At 27.2% G+C, this 12,345-nt stretch overlaps 2 protein-coding genes across 4 annotated transcripts in view; one reads left to right on the forward strand and one right to left on the reverse strand.

The window, feature by feature from the left end:
- Positions 1-155: 155 nt before the first annotated feature.
- LOC107439822 (E3 ubiquitin-protein ligase TRAIP-like) lies at positions 156-4,967 on the forward strand. The gene has a single exon (XM_016052537.3). The coding sequence runs from the start codon at positions 389-391 to the stop codon at positions 1,526-1,528; it is 1,140 nt and encodes a 379-aa protein (XP_015908023.1). The 5' UTR covers positions 156-388; the 3' UTR covers positions 1,529-4,967.
- A 3,922-nt stretch (positions 4,968-8,889) lies between these two features.
- The window catches only part of LOC107439823 (NPC intracellular cholesterol transporter 1), a 74,180-nt gene continuing 70,724 nt past the window's right edge, over positions 8,890-12,345 (reverse strand). For all 3 annotated transcript variants that reach the window (XM_016052541.3, XM_016052540.3, XM_016052538.3), the window contains one exon: positions 8,890-10,931. In XM_016052541.3, coding sequence (XP_015908027.1) covers positions 10,920-10,931 — 12 coding nt within the window. In that variant the 3' untranslated portion in view covers positions 8,890-10,919. The remainder of the gene's footprint in view (positions 10,932-12,345) is intronic.

Genomic DNA, 12,345 nt, shown 5'->3' on the forward strand with positions numbered 1-12,345 from the left:
AGATTTCCCATTTTGAAAAGATTTCCCAATTTAACGATGCCATTTACTGTTGCCAAATTTAAGTTAAAGATAAAATATTTTTTGAAGTCATTATCGGCTTGTTTTTGTTTCAATCATACCTTTTTCTATTTACAATAGGCAGTAAGCTCCAAGCAAGCAAGATATTATTTAAACAAAGTTTCATAAACAGTTGGTCAATCAACTCGATCTCAACGCGCGAAATTTAAGAAAATTTTTTATTTAAATGTGTCTAAAAGATGGTGCTAGACTAAATAAAATATCAAGAAATTAATCTTAAAGAAATTAGGACTTTATATTTGAGGTTTACATAGAAGTAGAATTCTGTGTCATACTTAATGCTTCAAATCGAACTCGTTCATCTCTTAACATGATTTGGAATTGCTCCATTTGTATTAGTCGATTGGAAGGAGTTAAATCGTGTTCATGCACTCCTTGTGGTCATATTTTTCATTCGGATTGCTTAAAAGGATGGATAACAACTTCACAGACCTGCCCCGAATGCCGGAGAAAAGTTTCGCATTATAATGCTATTAAATTATATCCGTTTGAAAAATCTTTAGATGTTACATTAGAAAGCTCTACCTTGGAATATGAATATTTTGCTGCAAAGGATGAAATCAAGGAAAAAGGGGAGGAGATAAAATCTTTAAAAGCTAAAGTAGAAGAACTTAGTTTATATGTAGCAACAGCTGAGTCTCAAGCTGAAAACTTTCGGCAGCAAAAAATGGAATTAGAAAACAAAATTCAAGTAGCTAATTTGAGGTTGAAAAAAATGAATGAGCAAGAACATCAAATTCGAAATTTAGAAAGGTCGCTGGTTCATTCAAATGCAGAGCTTGAAATGTATAAAAATATTAAAACTATTGTTCATGGCCAACAACAGGAAGTAGATCAAATATTGCATGAAGTGCAAGAGAATGACAGTAATGGCGAAAAAGAAATTAAAAAATTGGCTACTTATTGTTCCATTTTAAAACGCGAATTTAACAACACTGTTTCCACTAAAAATAAGTTAAAAGATGAGGTAACAAGCTTGAAGAACAAAAATTTTTCAATTTCCCAAAAGCTTTTAAGATTAAGACAAGAAAGAGACGCTTTAAAACATCAAATGCAACAGTTGGAAAAGGAAAATTTAAATAGTGGTTCGAAAATGTGTTCCAATTGCTCTTCAACTGGTGTTTCAAATAGTGCCAGCATGCAAATTGGTATTTCAGATTCAAATGTATTTGCCTCTAATTCTACTGATTCACCTATTTCTGTCAATTTTGCTGAAAGTAAAAAGAAAATTGACGTTATGGTTTTGGATGATGACACATATTATAAGAAGTTGCCTACTAGCTCTAAGTTCATTAGTCGACGAGGTCAGGATGGCATTGCTACTAGAATTGACTATGGTAGCTGTTTTGGGCAAGCTCAACAAGATCCCAAACTAGTGCGGCGTGTTAAAATGAGAAATAATGATAATTTTAAAAAACATTCCTTGCTAAAGAATATTGCTCGTAAATGAAATTATAATCAGAGTGGAAAATTGTTTTAATTTTCAATATTTACAGAGATTTTTTTTATAAAAGAATACTGGTAGCAATATTATACTTTTGTATATTAGAAATTATTTAATGTTTCTTCCTCTCTTTTTTTTTCTCTATTGCTAACTAATTGTCTTAAAATTCAAATTTTTAAACTTATCTAAGTTTTTGTAGAAGATCTTTATAATGCAAACCTTTAAATCTAAAACTTTTAATTATATAGAATCTTATATTATAAAAAAAATTTCCGATATCATTATGTTTATTTATAAAACTCTGCAGGACAGATCAATGTTTAAATGCTTTAAAATAATTTTTTGATGCAAATTACTTAAAAACATGCACTTAAGTATTTGTTATTTATCAAAAAAATAAAAAATACTGAAACTACCTAGAGCATCAGCAAAAAAAATTATCAATTTAGGTTTGCTTTCTCACTTATAACCTCTAAACGAGTAATGTTTTTTGCAGCCTGTGAACTATTAAGAGTTTTTATTCATTTTCAGAAATTTCTACAATATAAATTTTGTTATTTACACATATAAAATTAATGTGTTTCACACAGAATTGCATCATATAGATTTTTTACTAAACTAGTTATTTCAGTGCATTTTGATTAGAATGATTGTAATGTGCTTACATATCCTATTTCAGTTTGAAATAATAGAAATAAAAAACATTTTTGTAGTACAAAAATTTCAGATAGATATTTCTGTATTTTAAGAGGTCCTAGAAAATTGTACCTAGTATAGGAGCGAAAATTTGAAAGTTACAAACTAGAAATTCAGCATTCAACTTTATGTAAGTAACATAAACAGGCTTAATTTTAGGTAGTTATTTGAAATTGGTTCCCATTTAAATATTTATTACTAAATGGTATGATGTTATTTATAGAACCTATTAATTAGTTATATTTACGAAATAAATATTACATATTTAGAATAAAGAAAAAATGATATAATCAATCCTAATAAAGCTAAATTTCTTTGTAAAAATATGTAATAAAAAATTAACAATTAGAATAATTATACTTTGCGAATTATCATACAATAGCAAATGAGTGCATTCTAATATCATTTAAGTAGACAATATCTGTTTCTATGGGTACACTCTGCAAGCGTAAAAGCCAAATTTTGTAAAAAGTAAGTAAAAATATTCAAAATATACTAAATATTGAAATACTAAAAGAATAATATGATCCATTAATGTTTGAAAAAAAAACTATATTGTTGTCTTGTTAATTTAATCTAAGTCAGGGTGATCTGATATTCTTATTGGTTTTGAACCTTTCATATTGCTAAAATAAACAAATGTCTGTTAGGTAACATATTTTGATAATTTTTGTTATATATGCTATAAGATTTTCTTATTTGCTATCGTAACAACTTTTGTTATATTTTTTATTAGATTGAATTGCAGATTAAAATTATATTTTCAGTCATTAGAGTTTGAATATCAGCCAAACAAAACGTTGAACATGTTTATTGTGATTTTAAATTCTTGTTTAGGAACATTTTGATTTTTACAACACAAATTTTTTTTTTAATCAGACTATGTCTAAAATAAACCATGATTTAATTGGTGTCGAAGATGAAAATTATTTACGAAATTATTTCCAAATTTTTGGGAAATTGGTAAATAAATTAAGGCTTTTACTTAAAGCATGTTGATAATTCCTACTTCATCAATTGTTGATCACTCACACTTTTAATTTGCTAAGTTATGTGCGAAAAATATTTTCTTTTTGAAAAAGACATTAAAAATTACAGCATCAATTTTTTTCTACAAAGTGTTAGATTTGCTGTTCACGAACAAAACTAACGAATGGTTATTTATTTTTATTACTAATAGTGCTGTGCTTCAATTAATTTTGGCATTGTTAAAACATTTTGAAAGAAAAAAAAGACAGCATCAGGGCTGATTGTGTTCCGGAAGAAATCCGGATTTCAGGATTTTTAGCTCAGTGATCCGGAAGTTTCCGGAGATAGAAGGTTCACAAGCTTCAAAAAATCATTGATCTCAAAAGTTTCCGGAAATCAAATTTTCAAAGGTTGAACTTAAAAACACAGTTTCTTTAATTTGTAAAGGAGTGCCAGATACTTTATAAGCTTATATTCAAGATTAATATTCATTTTTTATCACTAAATAGTTACTATGATCATAAAATCAAGAAAGAAAAACATATTTGTAAATTACTTCTCCTGGTCGACATAGGTACTTGTAAATGGTATAGCTATGTGTAAAATTTTAAATATATTTTATGTAAACTAAGAAATGTTGAGAAAAAGAAAAAAAAACTTGTTTAAACTTTTTTCGATTTAAACTTCTTTTTTTTTTACTCAAGAAGTTTTCCGGAATTTTGCATAGGCTCACAATCACCCCTGCAGCATTGAAGAACTAAGTTTCATATATTTTTGTACATATTTCTCATTCATAGTATTTCTTTGAATTAATAAGGTTTATTAACATTAATATGAATTTTTGTGATTTATGCAACAAATCAAAGGCTTTGGAAAATGTAAGGATTTTTTTGAGAAAGAATGTCATTTATCTAAATATTTAAAGTTAAATAGTTAAAGTAATAAACTCTCACATATAAGAATGTCATTTATCTAAATATTTAAAGTAAAATATTTGTAAAATGTTTGAACAAATTAATTTATTTCTAAAGCTATACACATTATCAAATATAAAAATATTTGCATTTTCAAAGTTATTTTGCCTTACAATTGATTTTTTTATATAAGCATTTGACTTGGATATCAAATCCTATCTATTCTGTAATGAACTAGTTTAATTTTTTATATGGATTTTTTTAATAAAAATGTTTATTTTATGCATTTGTGCAATTATTTTATTTCATTACTTAAACATTTATTTTATTGAAATCAATAATTGTGTTATGATTTATGTCACTATCATTGATAAAATTTTTTAATGTATGTCTCTAATAATAATTTTAGTTAAATATTTCTCCAAATTTTTAAAAAATTCTTACCTTTTGCTGATATTCATTCAATACTTTTTTTTAAAAAATAATGATAGACAACACAAATAATTAGTAAGTATGACCTAATAATAAAATCTGGTAATTTTTGTGCAGTTATTTCTTCATTGATGTAAAAAGAAGTCCCTTTGTAAAAGATTCTGTATTATCTTGTTAATTTCTCTAAAGCTTTCATTTTTATCTATCACACTTGATCGACAAATTGCAGTTTGTAATTATCCACAACTAATTTTTATCAAGAATCATTGATTTTATTTCTCATCAAACAAAATTATTTTAATATTGACTTGACAAATAAAAAAACAATATCTAGTTCTTTTTATTTGACTGACAAGTATGTAATATTTGTTACTATTGTAGGAACTCAGTGACCTGATTTTGGATTGCATGTAATAAATTGGTTGGTTCTTTGACATGGTTATGTATATTATTCTCCTACAACATATAGGTGTTAGGCCATAGTTGCGTGCTGTTGTTGAATATAAGTAAGGAAAAATTAATAGGTTTAAAAGAATATTAATGAATGAAAATATATAAGATGTATGATTGATTTTTTGGAAACTTTGAAGCATAATTTCTCTTCTTTTAAATATGACATATCAGTATCTCACAATATACACTTCAAATTATCTTTTTTTTTTCAGGGTTATTTATAACTAATGCTAATTTAGGTTACCCTCTTTTTAATTTTTTCCCTACCATTAAATGTCCCAATGAAGAAATTCGAGTGCATTCTTAATATATATTTAATTTCAAACCATCTTTATAAAATAAACAATAATAATAGAAACTGAAAGATGTGCATAGGCAAGTATTAGACCTTAGGGGCACCCTAAAATGTTCAACTCCATTTTCCATACTCTAAGAGCAAACTGACATTAATTTCTTCTTGTTTATTATTAATAATTAAATTAATGACATTTAATTTATTCATTAATTAATTACTTCATCATTAAATATATTATTCATATAAAAACTTATAATTAAAAAGTAGATGGACAATGATAAGGCTATTATGTAGATCAGTGTTTCCCAAACTTGTGACTTTTGTGTACCCTTTCTAAATTTTTTGTGACTCTGTGTACCACTAATAAAAAAATGAATGTATTTTTTACTATAAAAAAATTTCACAAAAGTTAAAAATTACAGCTGGCTGTTGACACCACTAATCACTAACTGTCAACTCTGCAAAAAATAGCCAATATAAAAATACGTAATCATAAATTTTCATGGCTAGCTTTGTTTTTACTGAAAATGTTTTGAAATTTTCGTTTGTTGCAGGATATTTCACATAAGACAGCGTACCCCCGCTAAACTGTTTTCGTACCCCTGGGGGTACGGGTACCACAATTTGGGAAACACTGATGTAGATGAATGACAATGCTATTATGTAATGGCTTCATCTAGAATTAAACTAAAAACAAATTGTGAATAAAATTATTCAATGTAGATCTGCATGAAAATTCTACTAAAGATAACAAACAGCTTCTAATTCCTTTAAAAAGATTTTTATTCTAAGTTAGGTATGTGGTGAAAACTTTCCTATTATGGATTAAAAAGTAAAGTGTGATACCAATCTAAAACCCTTGCCAATGTAGTCAACGAGGATGGTCCTATAAATTAGAGATCGTAAAATGCATGAAGATAGGGATTCATTTTGTTTATAGACAAAATTTGACCAGTACTTAGCAATGCAAAAGAAGAAAAAAAATGTATTTTGGATTGGGAGAGGATGCTGCATCGTGGGTTTGAAGTTGTAGCCTCTCTAGTTTATATGTAAATCCGGCCTTGTAGATGAAAAAACATGATTAACTTCAAAAAGGAAAAAGTTGACGTTTTATCACTCTCAACTGAACACTCGTGTTAATCACACACTAAGTTAAACACTCATTCTTCAGAACCATCACACGTGCAGATGATCTTTAGAATGAGCACTTGAAATATGTGATCTTTTTCTGCAGAATTATTTAAGCTAAAGAAATTTTTCAACTCACAAGTGTATCTTTATTACATTTACTATTCTATTATTTTAGTAATTAGGTATCAATTTTACAACCAATTTGCTAAATGAAAACCAGTGGAAAGAGATAATTTCAAGGCACTTTATCAAGCATAAAATGGAACAAATTTCTTTCTTTTTTTCTTGGGGCTTTCAACCATAGTTCTAACTTTTCACAATATTTAAATAGCAGAATAACAATCAAGTAAGGAATCAATCAATTACTTAAATGTTTACTGTGGTCTAACATATTAAAACAAATTTTAAATCATAAAATTTGCTACCACTTTAAATATTTAAGTAAAGCATCTTTCTTATAACTGGATAAATTAGTAGGTTTGGAATTTTTCAAAACTAGTAGAAGTTTGAAAATTCTGTAATGGAGGGTGTAACAGAATATCCAGGAAATGATTTTCACAAAGTACTAACAATTAAACCAACTTCAAAAATGTACACATGTAAAATGCAATAAGTTATTATTAAATGGAAACAAGCTATCATGACCATTACATTTAATATTACTTTTCGATGTGAACCATGTAGAAGAATAGTAATAATAAAATAGCGGTGAATGTTTGAAATGTACGTATTAGGTAGAATACAATGCCAATCATTGAGTGAATTAAGATCTCTAGAAAAAGGGTTTTATTCTCTGTTTTTAAACACGATGTTATTGTTATTAAGTTAGATACTATTATAATTCAGTATATTATATTAACTTAACTGTAACGTCGTTATATTCTAGAAAGTTTATTCTTGTAACATTTAGATACACAACTGAAGAAAAAACAAACTTAACTATGTTTGAAATATCAAGATTAAAAGGTGTTGAAGTATAAATTATGCTTTATCAATATTATGTTAACAGAGGTGGAATTTTCAAATTAATAACATGCATGCTATCAAATCTAGTTCGGACCATTGCCTTTGTAACCTAACCTCAAGCTAATTAACCTTCAAATTGCCTATACTTAGACTTACGGTCATACTTTTCAGGAGTATTTGTTTTGTTTTTCTATTTACATTTAATCATGTACCTCTTTTTGACTACTTCAATATAGCACCGTTTCTGAAATCCGGCTAAAAATGACAGGATCATGTCCATTCATAGTGCTTTAAATCTAAATTACAGGTAGAAAGATCTCTAGTACTATTTTAAGTGACCAGATATATTTTCTTTGAAACACTGTATCAGTTAACCAACTAAGACTTGGCAGTTCTATTTTATCTCCACCAGACCTCAAAAGATATATTGCACGAAACGTCATGGTCAAATAAAAATTATGAGATATTGAAATAGCATTTAGGGATGGAAAAAATATATTTTGGAGCAAATAATTTTCATATTTGGAGCAGCACAAAGTTTTAAAATTACATTCTTAACGACATTTTGGAACACTGTGCGCTGCTTCGAATCTTTAAAAAATTGCCAAAATACTAGCTAGATTAATAAACTGTATCACAGAAGGAAAAAAAAATTTATAAATTACATTTTATATAACCTAAATGCTATGCATATTGAAGACATAGACTAGCCAATACTTAACACTTCAGATTTATACTTATCGATGATGTTGCAATGTAATTTTTCACTTGGTTTACGTTAGTTTTCATTAATAAGCAATCTGAAAAGATGCTTGGACACATAAAATATTTGAGATTTTGCGATCCCTTATTTATCTTAACATGGAGAGATTTTTATGTGCTATTGGTATTTTAAATTAAACATAACTTTTTTTAGATATGATTTTATTCTCTTTGGGATATTTAACTTTGCCTAGGTACCATATTCTTTATTAAATATATTTCAGAACATAAATTTGTATAGTTTAACATTTTAATCTATTTTTAAAATTGTTCTTTCAGGTCAAGAGATATTAAACCCCATGTTAAATTTAATTCAATGAACAGTCTGTTCAGATCATAGATTGGTGGCGATTAAGGTATAAAATTTCTCAGGAGCAATAGGAATATTCTGCCTGCTTAGGCACTTATAGTTTGTGAGATAGTGCTACCTTTTTCCTGGAGAATAAACTTTTTCACAATAGGGACACTTTTTTCTTAATAGTTCTAAATAATATCGTTACACCTTAAGTAATTTCCATAAAGAAAAATGTTAAGCCTATAGCAGTAGTAACTAGTGTATACTAAAATATTTCATCATACCAAGTCAACAAGCTAGGACAGCACTATTGTTATTTGATATCCTACTACTTGCACCTAATTTTTTTTCCCGTACCTAAAATGAAACATTTTAGCTTCAAAAGTCCTTTAGGAACTATAAACAAAAACCTTCTGTCAGTCTTTACGAACTATAAACAAAAGAAAGACACTGATTTTTTTATAAATTACTTGAAACTATTTTATTCATACAGCATATGATGTTACACTACAAAATAATAAATAAGAGACCAGTGAAGTCACCATTTTTAATTTGGTGCACAAAGACAATTATGGTTTCATCGCTCAATTAAAAAAAATGCAATCAAACAATGACACTTTGAGCTCTAGATAAAGCACAGAACAGTTTAAAAACGATTACAACATTGAAAAAATTATTAAAAATAAATATGAATGAGTATAAATTAGAATGTCCATTAAATTATAAATTATTTTCTATTATATTCAAAAAATAAAATTTTCTTTCTTTAATCCTAATTCATATTTCTTAGATTTCTACAATATTTAATGAGATTATATGAAGCTCAAGAAATTAAGCTACTATAACATTTCAGGATATTTCATATACGATTATGACTTTTCAATAAAAGACAGGTTTGCATAGAATATTTCCTTCCACACATCAATTAAAATGACGCATAAAATATAAAAAAGGACGAGCAATACAGAGTATAAAGCAATTTTTTTTCCAGTCACAAATATAAACTCTTATTACATAAATGTTATTAGGCACAGCATGAGCTTTCTTGTTTCACAATTCAATTACAATATTAAGCTTTGTGAACATCAACTCGATCCACAGCAAGCATTTCAATTTGATTTGGTAATAAAATTTATAGTTGGTAACAAAAATTATTAAAAATATAGTTCAAATGTATATGAGGCAGGATATAATTAAGTTTTTGTTTCAAATACTTAAAAAAAAAAGACAAAAAGTACTAACAAAATAGAATCAAACATTTTTAGTCGATAAAAAACTTAAAAAATAAATTAAATTCTACTCTAAAAAGATGAAGCCAATAGCTGAGGCATTTGGTTTCAAAAACATACAGAAAACGGTAAAGAAAAATACAATTAGGTAAACTTTTCATCAACCGGTATTGGATTATCCGAGATGCCCCTCCCTCAAAAATAAAATAAAAATCCTAATACGCATGAAGACTGCATTCCTTGATTTTTTCTATTGCAATGGTCTTGTCAACCCCGAGACTATATATATTGTACAAGTAAATGTATATCTAAATGCAACGAGTAAAATTTAAATGTCTTTTCCATTTATTAATGGAAAAGAATTTAACTCTATATCAATGTTCTATTTTTTTTCTAATTTTTTAATGAAAATATGTATAATTTGATCTAAGATATCCACTTATTTAGGGCAGAACACTTTTTGATCATCCCAGTTAATGAAGAATCAACTATCGATGTTGAAGGCGAGTAAATGTTTTTCAAAAGAAACAAAGTCTATGATCCATGTAAGATAGTTTTTGTCACTTAAAAAACATTTTAGATTACTTGTAATTTAAACTAGCAGTTAGGATAGAATTGGCTTGGATTTATTTAATCTTTTTGACGATGATGATAATAATAATAGGAAATAATAATCTCGAAGAATTTCCTTGGTTTTAAGTTTGAGATGACAAATAGAGTACAATTCATTCTCTTTCTTTTTTAAAGATTTGTTTTGAAAGAAATAATAACTATTTTGTTTTTGAAATATTTTCATAGAAGTGAATTGGAACTTGTTCAAAAGAAGAAAAAAACAACTTTTTTTTATTGCAGCATTTCAAAGGATATAAAAAATAATCAAAACACTAAATAAATCAGTTTTGAAAAAGAGAAAAAAAAATTAATTAGTGAATAAGTTGAAACCAAATGCCTCATTTGATCTAAATAAAAGAAAACATTCAATAAGAGATACAAATGAAGTAACGAAAAGCATGATATGCTTTACATATCACATCAAACATGTATGCAGTAATACTTTCTCTTTTTTCAACTCATGAAACTTCTTTAGCACATTAACATGCTAAAATGAAGTGGAATATAGTAGAACGCTAGGAGGAATGTCAGAATAATGAGATACAATGACAAATGAATCAGAATTTTTATATTACAAATGAGTTTAATGAATTAGAGAACTTCCTCACATAGCAGCTTTGTAATCACAGGTAAAAGGTGCATGCTACATGGATGCCTGAAAGGAAAAAAATATTCTAATATTATTTATTTAAAAATTATTACAAAAATAAATTAAGGTTTATCAAGTAATACTAGAGTACATCTAACTCATCCTCAATTCTCTTATTCAACTAAAAATACTATTTTAATTGAATAAGAAAGAGGGTGCATAATTATTTCATCTCTACTTAATTTAATAAATATGTCTTTTCTCATACTCTTTACCAAAACACTTATTTTACGCATGAATCGAAAAATACAACAGTTTCTAAAACTAGTATATTTTAAATGAAGCTAATTTTAAACTGACATTGAGTCATTAAAAATCTCCATGCATAGCCAAACAACAATGGAACTGCAAGAATTTATATATTATTAAAGATATATATTTTTACAGTTTCAAGCAATAGCATAACTGTTATTTTGCTACAATGCCAAATAACAATGATATTATTAGAGTACATTAACTATAAAAGAACTATGTTTTCTCCTAGGCTGTTATCAACGGAACAATGGCAGTCAAATTCATAATTTAAAATATTTTTTTTAAAAATCACAAAATTTTTAAAACAATCAACAACATTTGTGAACTGATGAAAACAGACGTATTTATAATAATTTAAAATCTGTGAACAACTAGATGCAATGGAAATAAAAAATTAAGAGTATAAAATCTTGATTAAACTTAATACATTTTGATAGTGTGATTCACTTTTTATGCCCTAGATATGTATTTTAATGGTTTGAGGGCCTTAAATATTTGCTGATTAATTTACAAGACAATTAAGTTAAAACACATATTGATAAATAAAGCCTTAAATCTCTTAAGGCCGTTGGCACCTGAAAAAGGAAGTGAACTGTCTATGGGGAGGAAGAGTGGAGGAAACCTTTGCCCCTGGTGGTCAGTAAAACGGTTAAAACTCCTCAGAAATCTGGGAGGATTGAATCATTATAGTGAGGGTTTCGATTGGCCTGAGGGTCACCCCCTCCATTCAAATCCGGGTTTATTCTTTGGCAAGTTACCGCTACTTTACTTTCTCGAAATCGTGAAAGCGTATACAACAGGTTTTCTTTCTTCTTTTTTTTTCGTTCCTGCTGGTTCGTTGTGTTTTATTTTAGTAAAGGGTCTCAACGAAAAGGCCAAATGTGATCTTCATTCTATGTAATTCCGAAACTGGTGTTTCAATATGCATTTTTATTTACGCACATAGTTTAATTTATTCAAACATTAAAAGTTAAGCCAATCTTACAGAGAAACACGGGAATTGATTGCATGGGTTTATAAAATTAGTTTGGCTTAATTGTGTGAGGAAGAGTTTAAAATTCAATTTAAAATAAATTTTAATTTTTTTAGGACTGATGTCCAATAATTGCGAGATTATATAGAATGCTTAAGAACATTTATTGAGACAAAAAAAAAAAAAAATGGC

This window comes from Parasteatoda tepidariorum, chromosome 10 (genome assembly GCF_043381705.1).
Source record: "Parasteatoda tepidariorum isolate YZ-2023 chromosome 10, CAS_Ptep_4.0, whole genome shotgun sequence".
Lineage (NCBI taxonomy): Eukaryota > Metazoa > Arthropoda > Arachnida > Araneae > Theridiidae > Parasteatoda > Parasteatoda tepidariorum.